This window comes from Galeopterus variegatus, unplaced genomic scaffold, assembly GCF_000696425.1.
Source record: "Galeopterus variegatus unplaced genomic scaffold, G_variegatus-3.0.2 Scaffold246, whole genome shotgun sequence".
NCBI classification, from domain to species: Eukaryota; Metazoa; Chordata; class Mammalia; order Dermoptera; family Cynocephalidae; genus Galeopterus; species Galeopterus variegatus.
The window spans coordinates 433,942-457,702 of NW_007726357.1; the positions used below are offsets into that span (position 1 = coordinate 433,942).

Here is a 23,761-nt window from a genome sequence, read left to right on the forward strand (position 1 = left end):
GCTGCAGCATGGGAGTTGTTGTGAAGTATAAGAAGGAGGGTTATCTGAAATCAGACTGGAAACTGTAACACCACTCATGGAAGGAAGGCTGTGGCTCATACTGAAGTAGTTGGTACATGTTTATGGTGTGTGCCTGAGTGCATTTTGTATATTCCTACCTAGCTTGGTGGAGCTAGGTTTTCTACATTCACCTATTGGTTCTTATGAACAAATCTGTGCATAAGAAAATGTGAAATATGACTTATGGTGAAATTGTTCCCTAATATATCAATTGGGACAAATTTGCTTTTTCAAAACAAGAATTGTAGCAGAAATGACTTTGGAAGAAAATGCTGACCCTTAAGAAAAAGGATCATGGTTACATTTTATTCAAATAAAATAGTAATGTGAAACACTGCAGATTTGAAATAGGGTTTGCATCATTTTGAAGGTTAATTCTTTCTAACATTTATATCATGATGTGTCCGTGCTCTTTGTAAAAACAATAACTAGTAATATCTCTCCTCTCTTGTAACTCATTTTCTGCTCAGAGGGAACGTGGTAAAAGTGTTCACTGAACTAAAGTCTTTTTCTTCATCTGGGATGGTGCTACTGTTGGGTAATGTATGTGAAGGTACTTTATAAACTATTAATCTTATTAATGTTACTTGGGGGGAGGTAGGGTATTCTGAGAAGCACTTATTACTTTGCATAAGTGTTATTTAATATAATAATTCATGCTAAAAAACAAAAAACCAGTAAATTACTATGTGAAAATAATAAAACAATATTTGTCTTAACTTGTTTCCTGTTTTTAATCAGGGCCATTCCTAATGGTTGAATTACATGCTTAAATACGAACGGTAAATTACATACTCTGGCTAATCCTGCCCTTTACAAGTATTTAGGAACTGTCTTGCCTTTTCTTCTCCTTTTTTAAAAAATTTTAACCAATGTACTATAAACTTAACCAAGTAAACATTCAGCTTAGAAAACTGCACATTAAAAAAGAAAAAAAAACATATACATGACATTGATTCATCTTTCCTAAATGTTAAGTTTCAGAAATGTCATGACCCCCACCTCCAAATAGTTCCCCTAAGTTATTTAAACACTTTTTAAAAAGGAAAACAGTAAATATGTATGAGATGTTCTGGATAAACAAAAGCCAATTCAATTTTTAAAATATAGCATAACTAGATTGAGTGCTTAACAGACTCAATTTTTAAAAAGTACATTCTTGATATTTGTAAGAAAAATTAAAATATTTTATTCACCATTTATAAGAACATACATACAAACTAGACTTCTGGGTGTCTGAACCCTCTAATGACTTCCAGCTATATATATATCATAAGTTATTTGGTTTACCCAAAATATTTTCTAACGTATGATGCCAGGTTTCTATCTTTTAGCCCAGTTCTCCTTTTTTCATCTCCATTAGTCAGCAGACTTACCAAGAAACATCCATTCTCTAGTCATGCTACAACTTGCTGACAGATTAATCAAAGTAATGAACTGTTGATATAAAGTTTAACATGTTCCTACTAGATAGGGAATGGGTAATTTCACACACAGATTCTTGGTTATGTGGGGGTTTTTTTAATTTTTGTCTTTTTTTTTTTAACTTTTAGATGCTATTAAGCAGACTTGCTGTGACTAAGTAAAAAATGACTAGAAACTTAAAAATATTTATAACAGTATTAAACAGACCTAAACCTCTGAAAGTTGAAAAGTAACAAACCACATGCTCTAGGCTATGAAAATAAAAGCACAAATATAAGAATAAATCACATAAAGTAACGGTCTCAAAAGCTTAAAAATACAAAGGTATGCCATGGGAAAGAATTTTCTTCTTGATTTAATACAATGACATGTAAATAAAACTTTTGATAAGGATTCATAAGAAAATTATTCCCCATTGATTCTAAATAAAGAACACAAATCTGAAAAAAGCCTTTCATAATTTAAGACTCTATCATTTAATAAGAAGTAAATACATACAACTGATACAAAAAATTCGGTAATTTACCAAAGTTTATTTTTATTTCCCAAACCAAAAACTGATAAAATTTGTTTTTTGGTTTGAGAATCTGTTCTGGGAATAAGCCAAATAAGGGTTTTTGGCAATGATTTCTGGAAAAAGAAAAATAATTATTTTCCGTTTAAACTATTCATTGTGAGTGAAACTTACCAAGCAATGGACAAGTATAAAAGAAGCTTAAAACAATGACAGGCTTCATCATACCTGTATCAAAATTACTCAGAAATGAAAATAAAAGCAATAGCAAATATACTGAGTGTTTGTGTTTGTGTGTGCGTGTGTGCGCACACTCATGCTTGACCTACTGTTCAATTTCTGTTTACTTGGTCTTCTTATCTCTTTTTATTGCTAATAGGTACTATGGCCCATGGTAAAATACTTTACATATAAGTTCACATTAAAATTAAGAGTTCCTGTTAAATAACCAAAATATTTTTAACTTTAACATACAAATAGATAAAAACAAAGGTATTATACTCACATGTACAAATCTGGGCAGACGGTCTTACGTAGTTAGTAAGCATGTGGGTTATAGAGTCAGGCTGCCTGAGATTAAATTCATATTCTGCTGTTGACTAGGTTTGTAATTCCAGGGAAAGAAGTAAATTCCATTCTACTTCTTTAACCCCACTTCCCTCATATATAAAATGAAAGTAAAAATTGTGCCTACCTTATAAGATAACTATGAGAATTGAATGAGATCTCTATGTAAAACACTCCGGATTTACCATTATTCTAAAATTATTAGCTCAAGTATGACCACCTGCTTCTGCAACCTTTATGGACTCAACATGGAAGAAGGAAGTTAACACCCCAGGCACCTCCACTGAACAATTTCTCATACCCAATTCTGATTTTCTTCATATGCATGTACAACACAAACATTCTCTGGCAGAAGTGTTACTCACTGTGCTGAGCTGGTACAATGAACTGAACTGTGTCCCCCCAGAATTCAAATGTTGAAGCCCTAAACCCCAATGTGATGGTATTTAGAGACAGGGCCTTTGGGAGGTAATTAGGTTTAGATGAGGTCATGAGGGTGGAGTCCTCATGATGGTTTAGTGCCCTTATAAAAAAGGACATCAGAGAGGTTAGCCTCCTCCCCTTTCTCTCTGCCATACAAGAACACAGTGAGAAAGTGGCCACCTGCAAGCCAGGAAGAAAGTCCTCACCAGAAACTAACCATGGTGGCACCATGATCTTGGACTTCCAGCCTCAGGAACTGTGAGAAAATAAATTTGTTGTTTAAGCCACCCAGTATATGGTATTTTGTTATGGCAACCCAAGCTAATACAAGTAGACTACTTGCATTTTCAATGTGTAAATACATGAGAGAAAGTAAGTTTTTGTTTTACAAATTTCATCAGATCTATGCAAATTCATGGTCTGAGCAGTTTTCAAAGTCAGCAGGATAGGTCAGAATAAGCCATGGTCAGACAGACATTATACTTCTACCTACAATGTAATTTCTTTTTAAGAGCACGCTATTAAGGTTTCTTACCTTTCAAAAAGTTACTTTAATCAATTCTAGTTAAGTCATGGTCAGACAGACATTACACTCATGTCTACAATATGTTGTAAGTCATAACATAAGAATTCTTACCTTTTGCATCTGCCTGAAACTGTTCTGGATGGCTCCTGTAAAGTAAAAATAATGACAAATCAGTTTGTGTGTGTGTGTGTAAGTACACAATTACTGATTATATAAACCAACTAACAGAGAATATCTAATTTTGAAAGAACCAATTTTTAAAAACCATTAGTTTTAAAAATTCACATTACTGGTCAAAAAAATATGATATCACCAGTGAATAACAGCAAAGACTATATTTTATAAAATCTAGTTTTTAAATTATATTTGAAAGCTTAATAGCTAGATTAAAGTGTTTAATCACTAGTTATTTAGATAAAGCAGAGAGAAATATTAAACATATGTATTCACTCAAAGTACATTTTACTGAATGTGAAGACTCCACATCAGATTTTTTAACCCATACCAATCACAAAAAAAAATTTTTAATATGGAAGTATTTTAAAAACTCAGAAAATGAACAAGGGGGCATCATTCATCAACCAGTCAGCTTTAATTCTTTTGCAAATGAATGGGCATTAAAAAACACAACAATTATAATTTTTATATATTCCCCTTTGTTTTATTTTATGCCCAATTTTTTTAAAAAAACTACAATCACCACATACATTTAGTAATGAATGCTTATTTTTAAAGACTATCCAGCTAAAAATGAAAAGTGAGAAAGTACATTTTATTGTGTTGATTCTAAGCTAGAAAAAAAACAAAAAAACAAAAGAAAAGAATGCTAAAAGTTAACATTAACCACTGGGGTGGGAAATTATTATCCTGCAACTAACCAGGAAGTCACTTCTCTGTTCAGTCTTTTGATAGGCCAATATTTTTGCAGTTTCATTTTAATAAAACAATAAAATTAAATGATGAGTCTTTAAAAACTGATAATAACCTTTTTTTTAGTTAATCATTAAGTCTCCCAGATAGATCTCACAATTAAAGAATTTCTGATCTGGTTAAAATGCTGTAATAAACTCTCTTTATAAAATGATCAGTTCCAGAGTAAAACAGTAAATACTAACTGAATGATGCAATAAAAGACATAGCAATGTGGGGAAACGGTATAGTAAATCGTATGGTTACAAGGAAGAATCAGATCAAAGTTCCAACCAGACAGGCCAATCAGTAGCTCTGAGACTAGATTTAACTTCTATCAGTCTCGGTCTCCTCATTGTTAAAATGGAATAACAACAATACCTATTTTATTGGGTGGGTTGTTATGGGGATTAAATGCCATAAGTGAGTAAAAGAGTGCAACCCCTTTTCAAGAGGCTTTCAATTTAAATTTGATAGCCAAGATTTAAAAACCTAACTGGAATATGGAAAAATCTTAATTGATCTTTCTATAAGGAATTTTAATAAATGTCTTAATTATTCCAAGTCAATAAATTCCCATTACAATAGCCTAAATCACTTAGTTTATTATAATTTTATCTCAATTTTTCATCTATATGTCTTATTTTCTAAGTAAAATATAAGCTTCTGGCGGACAGGCACCCCCTTTGATTCCTTTGTTTCTCCCCCAAAACTCCAGTTCAACTAGTATGCAATATATATTGACAACCTAGGAAAACAACCTCCTTAGTAATTTGCTGTTACAGAAAAAGTACCAGTTGGGAAGTAACCAGTTGAAGGAAGTAACCAAGTGACAGAATACTAGGGTGTCCATGTGTGTGGGCTTCACCCTCTGAGGAGGCCATGCTTTAACAGTTGATACAAAACATTTTAACCCTTCCTGGGCATCAACTGTTCTTACAGTAGAAACAGCAACAAAATCCTAGCAAGTAAACTTTAAAAGTTTCTTAATGGCCGGTCACTGAGGAAGTGTCCCTAATAATGAGGAGGCAGGTGAATCATTGTACTTCATGTACCAAACAGGTAAAATAGATCCCCTATTTAAAAAAATATGATATCGCCAGTGAATAACAGCAAAGACTATATTTTATAAAATCTAGTTTTTAAATTATATTTGAAAGCTTAATAGCTAGATTAGGGGCTTTAATCACTAGTTATTTAGATAAAGCAGAGAGAAATATTAAACATATGTATTCACTCAAAGTACATTTTATTGAATGTGAATGACAATGATTTCATACAGAACTTTTTCCTCCAGAGTTTCGCAAGCAATATTTTGACTAACATTTTATAAAGGTTTTCTTTTATAAAATTTATTAATATTGCTCTAGATTGCTGAGTGGTAATTTCAGCAGCGCTCCTTGATTCGCAACTTCGCAGGAGGCTACAGCCAGGCCCATACCCAGACCCATGTTTCACAATCAGTATGACAATAATGTCACTATTTGGAGCCCTCAGGGCAGGATTCATCAAATTGAATATGCAAAGGAAGATGTTAAACATGGTTCAGATGGTCTGAAACTGAAAACCTATGCAGTGTTGGTAGCACTGAAGAGGGTATAGTCAAGAGCTTGCAGCTCATCAGGAAAAAAGTCTCCATGTTGATAATCATGTTGGTATCTCAATTGTGGTGCTTACTGCTAATGCTGGACTGTTATGTAATTTTATGCACCAGGAATGTGTGGATTCCAGATTTGCATTTGACAGACCACTTCCTGTGTCTCATCTGTATCTCTAATTGGAAGCAAGAGCCAGATACCAACATGGCGATGTGGCTGGAGACCGTACGGTGTCTGGCTGCTTATGAGGATACGATCCCTTACATTTTCCAAACCTGTCCATCTGCTAACTATTTTGATTGCAGAGCTATATCCATTGGAACCCATTCTCAGTCAGTTCATGTTTACTTGGAGAGACTTATGTCTGAGTTTATGGAATGTAATTTGAATGAACTGGTGAAATATAGTCTGCATGCCTTAAGCGAGACACATTCTGCAGAGCAGAGCCTAACTGCAGAGAACGTTTCCATTTGAATTGTTGGTAAAGACTGAGATTCTGTGATCTATAATGATGATGATGATGTCTCCAGTCCTAGAAGATCTTGAAGAAAGACTACAGAGAAAGGCACAGCCTGTTCATCTTGCTGATGAACCTGCAGAAAAGGCTGATGAGTCAATGAAGCATTTAATGATAAGCCAGTCTATATGTGTATTATCAAATATGTAAGAATGCAGGAAGAGATACTGATGACAATAATCTACACTTTGAACCAAAAGATGCAGAGTGGTGGGATGGTATGTTTTAGGAATCAGTCCAGATGTAAGGTTTCTCCAAGCAACCTCACGAAAACCATACAATGGGGTACATTTTTCTTTGAAAGGGTCTATTTAGTTATTTTCTAGAAAGTATAGTTATCTGTACTAATGATTTTACATGAAAAAAATAGTGTCTTTGTAGCTTTAAAGACAATTGTGAAATAGAATTGTTCCACCCTCTAAAAGAATTCACTAACATTATCCTATACAAGCTAAAACTAAGGCATATACCTTAAATTCTGTCTATCTAAATACACATAAGGAAAAATGCTAATAATGCCAGAATCTCCAAAATAAAGTTCCAAAAAAAATCACATCTCTCTCATTTGGGTTATATTTGAAATATTTTGGAACATGCCAAGTCAGCTTGATTGCCCAGTTTATTAAAAAGGAGTAAGCGGAATTGCTAAATGAGAGTAGTCCTTATTGGATTTACTGATTTGTGGGTTATTGATACATCAATTGAAATGGTATGAACAAAGTGGCAACAAACAACATTTCTAAGGCTTGAAATAAGTATTTTCTATAATATGGTAAAATTTAGATTAATACAAGGGCACTTCAAAAAGTTCATAGAAAAATCGAATTAGTAATATGAATCCTTCTATGAATTTTTTGAAGACCCCTCATACAGATGTAGAGTAGAATTTTAAGAAATACAGAAATGTAAAATGAAAGGCATTTTCAGCAACACTAGTTTAGTGGAATAGTGAAACAATAGTTTACAGTGGAATTATACTAATTTTACACTTTGACTCAACTATAAATGACTTAAAGTCAATATCAGACCAGTTTTGAGTTAAGTGTACAAACAAGAAGTCATGTAATCATATCAGATATCTACATTTCTTTATAGTTTTTTTTTTTTTTAACTACTAGTCATTTAAAACACCTCAGTAAGTTTTACACAGTATTTTCTATTCAGCTAGCTTGGTGCAGTTGATCAACATTAAAACTCTGACATACTTGATCAAATCAATCCATGTTCATGTTCAAGAGTTTAAACAATCAGAATTTAAGCATACTTATCTCTATAAGACAAATATTTCAATAGTTAAAATTCTGAAACAGACAGACAACATTTAAGCTTATTCTTTATTGGTAGATTTGAACATGGTCTTTTATTAGAGACTATACATTTTGTAGCTGTTATTTTATAGTAATTCTAGCAATTAAATAATAAACCTTAATAATGGAATGTTTCCCAAATTGGATAAACTATATTGTATTAGTACGAGTATCAGTACTATTAGAGATTGGGAGCGGTGGCAGCCTGCTTCTCATGTGTATTCAAAACTGACAATTATAGATGGAATTTAAAGCAATCTCTACATACCTGCCAATAAGAAAAAATTGGGCATATCTTGAATTAGAAATGTTAGATAGAAAAAACAAAATCTACCCATATAGTGCAGCAAGAGTCCCTTATATATTTTTTTAGTTTTATTTCATATTTAATCGAGAAATAATAATATAAATATTTATGGGGTACAAGGTGATATTTTGATACATGCAGACATTGTAGATGATTGAATCAGAGTAATCAGCATATCCATCACTTCAAATATTTATTATTTCTTTGTGGTAAAAACATTTAAAATCCTCTCTTTTAGCTATTTTTACATATACAACACATTATTATTAACTATAGTTACCTTGCTGTGCAACAGAACTCCAGACCTCATTCCTCCTAACCGTAACTTTGTACCCTTGACGAACATCTCTCTCCCTGTCAACCCCACCCCCCACCTCCAGCCTGTGGTAACTAACATTCTACTCTCTACTAGGAACTTTAATAATTACTATAATTGTTAAAGTTGACTATTCCATTCTAAACATGGAGAAAATGGAGAAATACAGTAGATACCCACTTATCCTAGTTGTCCCCTTCCATGATTTCATTTACCCGCAGTCAATCTCAGTCTGAAAATATTAAATGGAAAATTCCAGAAATAAACAATTCATAAGTTTCAACATGCACACCATACTGAGCAGAGTGATGAAATCTCCCACCATCCTGCTCTTTCACCGCCAGAATGTGAATCATCCCTTTGTCCAGCATCTCTGCTCATCGATCAGTTGGTAGCCATGGGTTATCAGATAAATTGTATCACAGTGCTTATATCAAGTAATCCATTTTACTTAATAAATGGCCAATGCACAAGAGTAGAGATGCTGGCAATTTGGATATGCCAAAGAGAAGCTGTGAAGTGCTTCCTCTAAGTGAAAAGGCTAAAGTTCTTGACTTAATAAGGAAAGAAAAAAATTGTATGCTGAGTTGTATCTATGGTAAAAATGAGTCTTCTATTCTTAAAAATGTGAGAAGGAAAAAGAAATCTGTGCATAGTATATGTAGGATTCGGTGCTATCCATAGTTTCAGGCATCCACTGGGGATCTTGGAATGTATCTCCCACAAATAAGAGAGGGATAGGACTACTGCACCAGTATCACTGAAACTGACTGTAAAATGTACAACCGCTAAGACTGATACTGGTCTTAAAAGTTTCAAAGACTATGTAATTAGATCTTCTAATACCTCCAAAGTCTGTTATACAACTGATTTCAAATATACTTTTCCTAAAATAATCTTCCTTGCAATAGGATGGTTTCTATTACTAAAGGGAAAGGGAAAGACTTAGGAAGAGCTGAGAAAACGTTGGCAAAGCACAAACTGCTTTGTGAAGGTTTAAATTCTGCATATTTAGGCTTAAAATGGTCAATAAGGAAATCCCATTAACATTGTCTTTACAGGTACAATGGCAGATTAGAACTTATAATGTATAAACAAATATAAAAGCATATGTGAAATAAGATCAGACAAATACAAGCCCAGTAGAATATAGCAAAATAATACTGAAGTTTTTCAAATAAATGAATTTGCAACAAAGCTACAGCTCTCAGTAAAGTTATGGCATACATACTAACTGATCGTCAGGACTAAGTTAAAATATCTGTATTTCTATACTAGTATACATAAGTTAGTAAGATACGTTGTTGAAGACGGCTACAAAAGAAAATTTCTGTAATCTCCAATTGCTAAAATAATGAAGAAAATGAAAAATAAAATGAGAACTTTATCAAGTTAACAAAGATTTTAAAAGAAAAAATTAATCTTTCCTCTTCCTTTCCTGAACAATTCAGTCCTAAAGCAATTAGGTGGGGCAGAGCAAGTTGGGGAGGAAACAGTGGCTTAGACCCAGGGCATTGGAATACTGCAACTCTCCATGAAGAAAAGCTGCTTGGCATAGAGAGTCAGAGTCCAAACAAACTGAGGAGACTGACCAAATGGCAGAGGGACTCAGCCTGGCCTAAGAAATCAGAGCCTGAGCAGAATGAGGAATGTGTCTATAAAGCAGGGAAGGGAAGACCTCAGTCCTGAGGCAAGGTCAGAAAGGAAGTCCCATGAAGGGGCATCCAGAAATACATCCATTCAGGAGGGTGGCCCAGAATGGGATGTTAGAGCTCTAGAAGGATAAAGATTGTGTACCCTCAGAGAGGCAGCCTAGTGTGAGGTAGTCTGTGCCAGGGACCAGGCAAGATGAAATGAGTGTCCACATGGAGTGGAAGCACGGCCTGGAGATGTCAAAACCTAATTAGGTTAAGGAGCAATCCAGCATGAGGTTTCAGAGTCTGAGCAGGAACAAAGAGAACTAGGGCAGGGAAAGGATGGCATCCTGCAGCCTGGCATGGGATGCCCAAGTCTGAAAAGAGTGAGGAGAGTGTTCTTGCATGGGGAAAGCCTACATGTGATACTAGAACCCACTTGTAGTGAGGAGGGCATAAGTGTAGAGGAGAGGTGGCAATGGGAGATGGCTACTACATGCAGGAGGATTGAACAAATAAGAAAACATATTAAGGATAATGGGAAACAGGCTTCACAATTTCATGAAAAGGAGTTATAAATACTAGAATAAACCCTGTGGTGTTAGATTAGAATTGGAGGTATCAGTACAAATTAGTTTCAATACTTAGATAAACAGATATAGGAAGGCAAGCAGGCAGGCAGATATGTATGAGGGGGTCTTCAAAAAAAGTTCATGGAAAGATTCACGTTTTCTTTTAATTCTATTTTTGCACAACTTTTTGAAGTATCTCTGCGTGTGTGTGTTTTTGTGTGTGAGTGCACGTAGATATATATACACATACATTTTGTAGGTCTGTGAAGAGCTAGGGGCCAGGAATGGTGACAACCCAATCTATAACAATGAACTTAAAGTATCTGGAATCTAGAGCACCAATTCTTGGTTTCAGAATATCATTTTCCAGTAAAATGAACTAGGACTCCTTAGACAAACGGAGGCTCCCAAAGCTAGGATAAGAAAGGTAAAGATAAGCCTGTAATATCTTATTATGCCAGAAAACAAGAAAGTGCTCCCAGAATGATGTAGTAATGGCAAAAAATACAAAAGTTTAAAGAGGCTCCCATTGGCCAAATGTGGAACAACTTGAATATCAAAATAAACAGTGATGGTGTGCTAGCAGAATAATGACCATCAAAGATGTCCACATCTTAATCCCTATAACCTGCGAACCTGTTAGGTTACATTGCATAGGCTAATCAACTGACCCTAAATAGGAAAATTATCCGGGATTATTTTATGGGCCTAATGTAATCATAAGGTTTCATTAAAAGTAGAAGAAAGAGATAGGTCAGAGGAAGGTGTGACTATGGAAGATGGGCCAGAATGATGGATGTGATGTGACAAGGACTGAACCTTCTGTTGCTGGCTTTGAAGGAGGAAGGGGACTATGGGCCAAGCAATAAGGGCAGCATCTAGGAGCTGGAAAATGCAAGGAAACAGATATCCTGTACAGCCTCCAAAAAGGAACAAAGACCTGATTTTAGCCTTTGATTTTAGCCAATGAGACCTGTGTTGGACTTCTTATTTTTGGAAGAAAATGAATATTTATTGAGCATCTACTATATGTCAAGCACTTTACATATATTTTTTCATTTAATCTTTACAACAACCCTCATTACTGCACAGCACTTGTATTTTTTTTAAAATCAATTCTGTTTTATTTTCTTGTAGTTATTTCAAAACAATCATACTTCTTAAACCTGTGGCCCCATCACTTCTGTTTCAATAGCTGTAGCTGGTTTTATCCCCTACTTTACAGTGAAAATGGAAGCCATAAGATGGAAATGCCTTCAACTTTTGACCACCAAACCTATAGATTTATTTTCATCCACATCCCTAAGCTTGGATCCCTTCCTCTGCCCACTCTACCCAGAGCAATAAAAATCCTGCTCAGGGACCTCTCTCCATACCCTTGAGATTTCTAATGCTGTTTTGGACTTCTAATTTATAGAACTGCAGGACAAAAATATGTGTTGTTTTAAGACACCAAGTTTGTGGTAATTTGTTATGGCAGCAATTGAAAACTAATACAGATGGTAAAGGGGTACAACCTGTCAGATAAAATTCAGCAATAGTGAGTAGATAAAGATATAGATAGATACATAAATAGACAGAGATTAATAGATATAAAGTTTGACGATTTGAAGCATATATCCACAAAATACTTATTAAGAAGGGGAAAAGGATAATTTTATTGTGAAGCCTGGCAAACACCACCTTAATCACATGACCGAAGTGATCATCATCAGAGATGAGACAAATTAAAATCACATATCATATGGGATGCAACATGTTGGGATGCTGCAAAACGAATACAGAGTCAATTCTGTGATATTCCTAACAAAGATGCGTAACTGAACTTACAAGAAAATATTAATTAACCCAAATTGAAGGACATGTCACTAAATAACTCACCTATGCTCTTTAAAAGTGTTAAGATTAAGAAAGTTAAGGAAAGACTGTGGAACTCTTCAAGATTGAAGGAAAATAAAGAGACACAGCAAATAAATGCAACATGTGACTTTGAATTAGATCCTTTTGCTATAAATTAAGACATGATTATAACAATTGGTGAAACTCAAATGAGGTCTGAATACTAGACAGCAATAATGTGTATTTAAAAATTAGTAATTTTAATTTTCCATTTTTAAGAGCTGTGCTGTGGTTATGTAAGAGAATTTGTTTCTAGAAAACACAGTAAAGTATTAGGAATAACAGGGCATCAGATTAGCAATTTACTCTGAAACAATCTAGGGGGAAAAAGTTGTACATGCAACTTTTCATTAAGCTGAGATTGTTTCAAAATGATAATCAATAAATAAATCGAATAAAAAAGAGGACAAACATGAAACACCAATGTCCTCCCAACAAAATGCCATTGTTTACATAAACTTATAAACCTTTTTTAAATATGTAATGTAGGAAATATATATCAAAATTTTCTAAATCCTTAAAATGTTTTATGTTTTATGGCCCAATAAATTTCTCTCTGGAAATCTGACAAAAGAAAATAATTCAAAACAAAAAAAAAATTTAATCTATACAGATGTTAATTTTTTAACCACTGAGGATTTCCATTAATGGGAAATTTGTGTTAACTATTAAACACATTAAAAAAAAAAAATTCTATGCCATTGAAAATAATACACAAAGAGTTTTGAATAAGAAAAAAATGCTCATGCTGCAACAACTAAAAAGAACATTTTAGAAATATCATCAAAATTACAAATGCACATTCCTTTTCACCCAGTAATTTCAGTGCTAGGGTTTTATCCTATGGATTTACACATATGTATGCAAAATAACCTATGTTCAAAGTTTTCACCACTGAACTGTTTGTAATAACAAATGATTATAAACAACATAAATGACCATCAAGAGGAGTGAGTTAGAAAAACTGTGGTACATCTACAAAATGGAATATTCTGCATTTGTAAAAAAGTAATAGGAGGTTCTTAATGTGCTACTGCAGAAGTCTCGCCACAATATTAAGTGAAAAGAGCAAGATGCACAACATGCTTAAAATACTCTAAAAGTAGTAAAAGCAGGCAAAAAAATACGTATATATAGGTATATATAGATATAGATAAAATTTTGCTTATGTACTCATACTGGAAGGACATACAAGAAAAGATAGCATTCATTGCCAAGGAAGGTAACTTGGTAAGTGAAAGAGACTTTACCATATACCCTTGTATGCCTTTTGCATTTTATACCACATGATTGTATGCCCTTTTTCTTAAATAATTAAGCTTAAAGTTTAAAATTTAATAAATAGTTCACAGAAAAACCTAAAGAAATAGACCAACTCGAGTAATTTCTCTTTTCTTTGCATATTTTATTGTTTTCCAAATTTTTCACTGATCATGTATTATTTAATCAGAAAATTAATTTTTACCTTAAAAATTGACATGATAACCTAGAAAATGTAGTTAAACATGTATACAATCATAGCTAAAATATGATACGTAAGAAAACTTTTTAAATTCTCATTTTCTATGATCATTAGTACATATTATATGAAAAATTTAAAGCAGAAACTTAAAATACTCTAATCTTTCACAAAGCATACTGTTATGTCAAATTCATTTTTCCATTTTATTCTTCATTTTTAAAGATTTGTTTTACTAAATGGCTCAGAATCATAGACAATGCTAAGAAACAACGTCTATTTTATTTTTAAAAAGCCTTAAAATAACCAATGATGCTATTTTCCCTTTTTCTCTCTCTGTTGTTTATGAATTTGGGTTCTAAACAAATATCTATTTTATATGAGTAATAGAATGTGCGAGTTTAGGTAGTAACTCAGATAGAGGTCAACTATGCAGACAGAGCAGTTCCTGTTCCAACTCCAACTTCAACGAGGCAATTTGGGGGGCCCATATAGAGTCTTAGCCTCACAGCCTAAGAAAACAGCCTGGCCACTTGGAGCCAAGGTCACCAATGAGTCATATCCCAATTACTAATAAAGCAAACAAACAAACAAACAAAAATGAGAGAAAGGAAGAGTAGGCCTGGGAAGAGATTAGAAAAGCTGCAGAGGAAAGAAGACAAACTGGATGAAGCAGAAATCTCTTCAGACACCTCAGATCAGCTGAATTCAGAGAGTTCCATATCTGTGTATATATTTGGAAATACTACTAGACTGTGAAGGGGTACAGCCCCATTCTACAGAAAGAAATCAGTCCTCTTTCTAAAAACTGCTATCTGATATTATTTGAGTATGCCACTATTTGAGTATCTGAGAGTAAGTGGCATGGCCAAGAACTGAAACCAGGTCTAGACTCTTAATCGAAATGCTATATTGTCTCTATCCCAACAAATTAAGCATTCATCTTATGGGAAGTCTTTACTGAAATAGGCCCAAACTTAATTTCAACTCTGTTAGACAAGCGTATAAAGATATTTTAGATTATGATAGTCACAAAGATGCTGAGAGAAACATTGCTTATTAGCTTACAGCATGTTATAACAAGAGTGCTACCTTTCCTAGAAATGTGATGACTATCATCTAAAGTAGCAGCGATGGGGGTCGGGGGGGGGGGGGTTGGGACAGATGAACCTACATCACTCTATGAATCTTCACATAGATACATCTGCCTCTAAGAGCACAGGAGAAAAATTTTGCTTCTATAAACACTTCAAAATTTGCCTGTCTGCCAAATGCCTTTATAACCTTGTATAGTGCATTGAATTATGTCCCCCCAAAACTCCCTTAAGCTTGAAGTGTGTCCCCCAAGTTTTATGCATTAGAAACTTAGCCCCCACTGTGACTGTTAAGAGGGTGGGAAATCCTATTATGGTAATTGAAAGGCGGGGCCTTGAAGAGGTGATTGGATTGTAGGACCATGCCATAGTGAATGGATTAATAATGGTGGTCAGGGGTGTGATCTGGAGGACTTTACAAGGAGAGTGCATGAGGAGGTTAGCTCTCTCTCTCTGCTCTTTCCCTGTTCTCTCTGCTTCCACCATCTCGCAGTGTGAGACCCCTGGATCACTGTCATCGTCACAAGATAGACTCTGGACTTCTCAGCCTCAGAAAATGTAAGCAATAAATTTTGTTTTCTTATAAATCACCCAGTTCCATGTATTTTGTTATAAGCAAGAGAAATGGAATAATACAACTTGCAAATTAATAGACAAGTTTATATTTCGTCTTTTTTCATCAATAAAAGGGAGATGTGTGTACAGCTCTGAAATTCCTTTTAAAGTGATACCACAATGTAATGCATTTAGAAAGTCAAGGGTGGAACTCTGAAAAGACATTCAGTAAGCTTAAGATCTCAAAATGTCACAAAAATAACTTAAGACTACATTATATCAAAAACACTCCCAAGTTAGAGTTTATATAAAATGATTCTTTAGAGTGATGTGCTTTATACTGAGGTATCCCTATAACATCAACTCCCAATTTTCTGTGCCACAAGAGCCCAAATAACAGCTCATTTGAAACTGAGTTAAATTTTATTTTAAAAAGTACTTTATAATTACACAGAAATATAGATATTTCTGGTAATTCATAGTACTACTACATACTATGTTTTATTATTATGTTTAAACATTTGACTTTGGTGAAACTTTCTGTTTAATTTTTTACTTGCTACTTAATTCTAAAGCAGAACTGGCTACTACAACTTACTAATCTTCCTTTTTTTAAGAGCAACGAAGTAATTATTTTTCTTGGTTATTTTTACATTTTATACTGCTTAAACCTGTTTAACCAGTCAGCAAATATTCATGGATCAGTAACTAAGGACCAAGCACTACTTAAGTCAAAAAGTATTTGGATATGAGGAAAATCAGTGGTTAAATCCATTGGGAATACTTAAAAGGAGCTGATGCTATCAAAATGGGACTGGAAAAATTATTAACAGTAACTCAAAAATTGTTATTAAAATAACTAGTGACTTCCTGGTATTTTTAAAGACTCACCTGTAGCAGACAGGAACTGCCTGGATCTAATAAGCTTATGGCTTCATTCTGCATTGTGTTCTGTTGTGTAATTGCATCTTCTCGTTTCCGCTCTTTCTGCCCTGCTTCATCATCTTCATACTCATCTAAGCACTGAAAGAAAGAATAATTTCCATTTTATTACCATATACAATTACTAGAATGTTTTGACATATTTGATTATTAAAGAAATATCTGCGCATTCAGAATTTAGCTTACACAATAAAAGTGTTTTTTTCAGCAATATGTATATTTAATTCCTACAAATAAAATTATCTGCTAAAACTAAAACCTCCACATTAACACCTGATATAGTTTGGATATGTTTATCCCCCAAAGCTCAGGTTGAAATTTGATCCCTAATTTGGCAGTGTTGGAAGGTATTTGGGTCATAGTGGTGGATCCCTCATGAATAGATTTATACTTTTCCTAGGTGGGGGATAGTAAGATCTCTTGTTTCCTCACCATGTGATCTCCTTGCATCTGCTGGCTACCCTGCCATTTTCTGCTATGAGGAAAAGCCACCTGAGGCCCATGCCAGAAGCAGCTGTCCCAGAATTGTGAGCCAAATAAACCTCTTTTCTTTAAAAATTACCCAGTCTTGGGTATTGTTATAGCAACACAAAAATGGACTAATGCAACACCCTGCCAGCATATCTTTTCTCTAAGCCCTAACTATCAGTGACAGGGTTTTCTTAAAGAAAGGGCGCATTCATTCTTTACCATTCATTCAACAAGAAGACCAACTGTATCTACATTAAAAACAAGGCACTTTGTAGAGGGTAACAAAAGATGTACTACAGACATGGAATTCATAGTCCAATGGGACAGACAAGACAGACAGATAGATAAGACAGACATACAGACAGACAACTCGGTGGTAAAGGCCATTTTCTAACTTAGTACTATCTATGAGAATATAAAGAAAGAGTATTTCACCTGGACTGTTAGGAAAGATTATAGAAAACCTTCTAATTTAAAGAATGGGTATAATTTGGAACTGCAGATATGGAAAAAGAATTTCAGATGTTGAGAACAATATTTTGAAAAAGCTTACGAGAGAGTTGCTAAAAAGCTGAATCAACATCAGCAATCATCTATCTTCAGACTTTTTATGTGGATTAAAAAAAACAAACAAATCTCTACCATTATAGCCACAACAGGATGTGTTATGTTTTCCTTGCATTTGAACACATTCCTAACCAATACACTGCCCTAAAAGGTTCTGTAACAGACAAAAAGAAAAGTTTCTGCAGGCACTGCACAGGTAGACACTAAGACACTGACCAAAGCACAGTATGACAGGGAAAACAACAGGACTTACAAATCATGCATAGAGAAGAAAACACTGAGGATACTGTGCAAACAAGAAGGGTCATATGAGTATCTGAGTATCTGGAGATAGGAGGAACATGGTGCAGGGGATGCTAGTTTGATGAGTAGAATATTCAAAGACAATGGCTACAATGGGGGATAAGGAAGAAAGTAGCTGTCTGAGATGGAGTCGTACTTCAAGAAGATGTGGAGAGGAAGTCTGGAATGGAAAGGGCAAATTAAAGGAACAAGCAGGCTGAGATTCCAGAAAATGATCAGGGTCCTCTTCTGAAATGAAACAGACTGCTTATACAGATGTCACCTGGTCCTTGTCACATCAAGCTGTGGGAACCGGGGCCTGGGGAAACAGTACAAGAAAAATTATGATACTGTGGCTACTACTATTGCTGTTAAATCTAAACTGATAATAAAAAAAATAAAATAAAATAAATTGTTATTGACTCTAAACCAGGAGACTAGCGTCTTCGATCAGGATACACAGGCTAACATTGTTAGCTTGCAGGCAGAGTAAGGTCTCACAGCCTTCACAGTTCTTAAAAGAGGTGAGAAATGGGAAGACAACTGCTCTGATCACCAAGGAACATAAATAATGAATAGTCTGAGAAGTTCAGACTTTTGACTACAGAGCATGGAAAGATGTTACAGTGCTGCAATTCCTTGGAATATAAGAAGAACATGATCAAAACTGTTTTGAGGAAAAGAACCTGAGTATAGCAATCCAAAGTAGGGATTAACAGAAAAAAAGTATCAAAAGTGGAAAGACTTGTTAAAAAAACACAGTAGGCAATTTGATCCTATGAAAAATGATATATTCTAGGTGGAAAACAGAATCAATAAGAGAAATCTAGTACAGGGTACAAAAGAGTTAAGAAATTAGTCCTGATAAGAATCTCTCTTCTGACTTTTTAAAAAAGCTTTCTCAAACCAATAGATAGTATCATGCTTAATGACAAAATACTAATGAAATTTAAAAGTAAAATCAGACTCAAGACATTGATGTTCACTATCAACACAACTGTTAACATCCTTCTGGAAGTGCTAGCTGATAAAATTAGGTAAGAAGAATAAGAATTAGAAAGGAGGCAAAATTACCATCATTTTAGATGATATGATTTTGTAAAAAAGAAAATGACAGTTTCTTAAAATGTTTTTCTCAGTAAGTATGCAAAAATAAATAGCTACCCAAAGTAATATCAATGGCCTGTTAGAAAAATGTTAATATCATAAAAATGAACTGAAAAAACAAATACCTATATATATATATACATACATACATATATATATACACACACACACATATATATATATATACACTATAAAACTTTAGTGAGCAGTACAAATTGAAACCTATTCTTAAACTGAGAAAAACCAAATATCGTGAGGGTATCCATAATCTGTAAATCAATGTATAAGCTGAATTAAAATTCCAACCAAATCCTAATAAAAAATTTTTTTAAAGAGTTCCAACAGAACACTCACTCTGGTTAGCATTAAAATGTATAAAACCACAATAATAAAGACTATATGATAGAAGTCCTAAAACAAAAAAGAGAATAAAATAGCACTGAAAACTTTTTTTTTTAATTTTTAATTGATGCATAATAATTACACATACTTCTGGGGTAATGTGTGATATTTTGATATGTGTATACAACGTGTAATGATCAAATTAGGTCAATCAACATATCCGTCATCTCAATTTATCATTTCTTTGTGTTGGAAACATTTGAAATCCTCTGTCCTAGCTCATTGAAAGTATACAATACATTGTTGTTAATTATAACCACCCTTCAAGTCCTACAAACACTAGATCTTATTCTTTCTATCTAAGCTGTAATTTTGTATCCATTAACCAACTTTTCCCTATCCCTTCTCCCCTCTACCATTCTCAGCCCCTGGTAACCACCATTCTACTATCTACTTCTACGAGACCAATTTTCTTAGTAAAAAGCATTTTGAATCAAGGAGTTCCTCAATATATAGTACTGAGACAAGAAATCAATCATTTAATGCATAGTGGAAGCTAAGAAGCAACAGTATAAGATCTGGAAAGAATAAAGAGTGGTCTCATCTGTAGCCTTCTTCTCTGTGAAAGCAATCATCCCTCATTTTCCAACACCTGGACTACAAAAGTCCTTTACCATAGGATCCAATGTCAGAAGCTTAAAGTTAGAATTCTTAAAGCATAGAGTAATATAGATAGAAAGTAAAGTTGAGGCAGGTCGCCATGAACTCCCTGAACATTGTGATATTATTTATCTTTGTTTCCATTTTCTGAGATACAGTCCCTCAACACTAACCTTCCCTCTTCCTACTCTCTCAATAAAACAAAACAAAACAAACAAATGAAAAAAATCTAAGTGTTTGAAAAATGAATGAATAAGTTACCAAGATAAGACAAATTAGGGAGATGGACTGCGGTGCCCCAAGTTAAAATTCTGAATGCTCTAACCCACAGCAACACTGTTATCCACTAACATGGGAACCTATTCATCACACACCCTAAAAAGAACTTTTTAAAGAACTGAATTCAAAAACTTACACTACTTGATTTCAATACCTATGAAGCTACAACAATCAAGACAGTGTGCTATTGGCATAAAGGTAGGCATACAGATCAATGGAACACACTAGAGTCCAGAAATAGACCTACACATGTACAGTTGATTAATTTTGGACAAAGGTGTCATGAAAATTCCACTGGAAAAAGATGATCTTTTCAACAAATGGTGTACAACCCTCCCCTCAACCAAAAAGAAAAAGTTAACTTCAATCCTTTACCTCACATGAGTTACAAAACCTACCTCAAAATGTGCTACAGACCTAAGCATATGTGCTAAAAGTAATACTTCTAATAAAAAATGAAAAAACAGCATGGCTTTGAGTTAGGTGAAGATTTTCTTTCATAAAGGAAAAAATCGATACATTTAGACTTTATCAAAATTAAAAATTTTGTTCATTGTTAAAAAAAAAAGAAAAGGCAAGCCACAAACTGGGAGAAAATATTTGCAAAAAACATACCTGATAATGGATTTTTATTCGAAATACATAATGAGCTCTTATAACTCAGCAAGAAGAAAACAAACAACCCAATTTAAAATAACCAAAAATTTGACCAGACATGCCACCAAAAAAATCTAGGGATGGCAAATAAACACATGAAAAGAGGCTCAACATCATAAGTCATTAGGAAAAGGCAAATTAAAACCATAATGAGCTATCACTACACACCTACCAGAATGACTAAAATTAAAAACTGACAATATCAAGTGTTAATGAGCAAAAAATCTCATATATTGTGATGAAACTCAAAATGGTGTGACCATGTAGGAAAATATTTTGGCAGTTTCTTATAAACTTAATATACACTTGCCATATGACCCAGGAATTCCACTCCCAGTTACTTACCAAGAGAAATAAAAATATATTCACCCAAAACTTGTACAAAAACTCATATAAAAATTCAGCTTTAGTCGTAATGGCCAAAAGCTGGAAACAACCCAAATGTCCATCAACTTGTGAATGAATAAAAAAATAGCAGTAAATCTTTGTAGAGGAATACTACTACTCAGCAACAAAACAAATGAATCTGAAAAGCATTATGCCAAGTGAAATACCCTAGAAAATGACAAATACATACTGTATGTTCCCATTTATATAAAATTCTAGAAAAAGCAAAATCATAGTGACAGGAAACAGATCAATAGTTGCCAGGAGCTGAGTGTGGGGAAGAGAGCTGACTGAAAGGGGGCAGGAGTAATGGAAATGTTCTACATCCTGGTTCTCATGGTGGACTGCTCATGGTGGAATTTTTCAAAATTCATCAAACTACACTCTTAAAACACTCTTATCATACTCTTATATAAATGATTTTAGAAAAAAAAGAACTAGTAGAAGGGAGGTAATGAAATAGGAGTTTTTAAAAAACCAGTGAATCTGAAATCTGATCAAGCCTCTAGATCCAACTGTTTGTTAGTTATAAGAAATAGAGAAGGCGGAAGAACATATCAGACAACACCATTCAGATGCAATCATGCAAATACAGATTGTGAGTAACTCTAAGAATGGGTCAAAACTGGAAAAACCAAAGAGCAAATATTTTAGACTTTTGGGGCCATATAAAGAATACTGCCTTTTTTTTTTTTTTTTTTTGAACAATGCTTTAAAAATATAAGAACCATTCTTGGTTCTCCATCATATAAAAACAAGCCTCTGCTGACTCCTGCTACAAAAAGGTATATATTACTATATATAAAGATGAGAAGTCTGAGGTTTAGAATTAAGTAACAGGGGCTGGCCCCGTGGCTCACTCGGGAGAATGCGGCACTGGGAGCGCCGAGGCCGCGTGTTTAGATCCTATATAGGGATGGCCAGTGCACTCACTGGCCGGCTGAGTATGGTGCAGACCACACTGTGCCGACGGTTGCGATCCCCTTACCAGTCAAAAAATAATAATAATAAAAGAATTAAGTAACAGGCTTAAGGTTGAGTGCAGTCAAAATGTAACATAAGCAGTCTAATTCCAAACCCTAAACTCAATTTTCCAACCACCAGGTGTAAACTTGTTTGTTAGTTATGAAAATAATTTAGTGTACTGCAACTCAGAATTTTTATAAAGAAAAAGAAACAACAGAGCAGAAAATATCTGTGAGCACTTTTCAAAACTTTTATTTCAGACTATGTATTATTTTATTCAGACATGTGAATGTACTGGGTCACTTTGTAGAAAACAGAATTACTGGGAGTCACAGACAAAACAGAGTGGATATGGGTTTGAGGATTGCTGTAGCTAGGATGACAGTTCTATAAGGGTTCATCTGCTCTGTATTTATTTGTATGTTAACATTTTTATATAATATGTTTTAATTTTGAAGAGGCTATCTGGAAAAATTCTATCAGTATTTACTTCCATGTTTAACTCAGTCACTAACAGCAAACCAAGCTTCCCCAAGTCTTATCCACCACTGTACAGATTCTTATTTCCATATTGCTCTGTACATACCCTAATCTGATCCAATCCTGCATCCCACCTCTCCCTTTCAAATCATTCCACTATGCCCTATGAAATTCCTGCTCATTGATTAACTCATGCTACCATCAGATACAGAATGGGAACCTAGCTGCCACTCTGAAAAAAACCCTGTCCATGTAGCTCTCTCAACCAGAAGCTATTTGCTTTTTTATTTCCCTCAAACCCTGGGACTTGGTGGTAAGGTTAGTGTCTTCTCTGACTACCTTTCTGGAGCAAGTCTCTCCTTTGGCCACAATGCTCTAACCCAGTGATTCTCATTGAGTCAGTAGCACTCCCTCCAAGGCATTATAGAAAAATGTGGAGGTATTCTGGGTCATCCTGATAACCGGGGGATGTAACTGGTTTATGGAGCACAAGCCTGGAATGCTACATATCTTGCGATTTGAAAAAACAGTTCCACTATGAAAAAACTGACCCACCCACATCCCATTCAACTGTAGAATATAATACAGAATAGGTATCTGTGCACAACCACTTAACTACAAAAATGAAATAGAGGAGAGAAGTGCAGAATTTTGAAATATACACAGATTTTTCCAGGAAGACAGCTGTCCTGTAAATACAGGAAATATAATTTCTCGTCTATAATCTTATATATTTTTTAAAAGTTGTTTGTCATTTTGGAAAATATCACTAACAGCAAAACTATTAATGGCATTTGAGTCAACAGTAAAGCACACTTTTTTATCTGTCCAAAAAAGTTTGAAAGCTACTGCACAGTTTTTACAGTTCTAAAACCTTACTTAATGTGACAGGCTGCATCATCACAAGATTAGCATCACCCAAAGTATGTCATATCCCTA

The 23,761-nt window shown here is 34.3% G+C and overlaps 1 protein-coding gene and 1 pseudogene across 1 annotated transcript in view; one reads left to right on the top strand and one right to left on the bottom strand.

Annotated features, from left to right (window-relative positions):
- The window catches only part of PAWR (PRKC, apoptosis, WT1, regulator), a gene marked incomplete at its 5' end in the record, with an annotated part of 110,014 nt that overhangs the window by 32,905 nt on the left and 53,348 nt on the right, over window positions 1–23,761 (bottom strand). The window contains 2 exons of the mRNA XM_008566492.1: window positions 3,627–3,661; window positions 16,574–16,705. Coding sequence (XP_008564714.1) covers window positions 3,627–3,661; window positions 16,574–16,705 — 167 coding nt within the window. The remainder of the gene's footprint in view (window positions 1–3,626; window positions 3,662–16,573; window positions 16,706–23,761) is intronic.
- On the top strand, window positions 5,874–6,689 carry LOC103585509 (annotated as a pseudogene).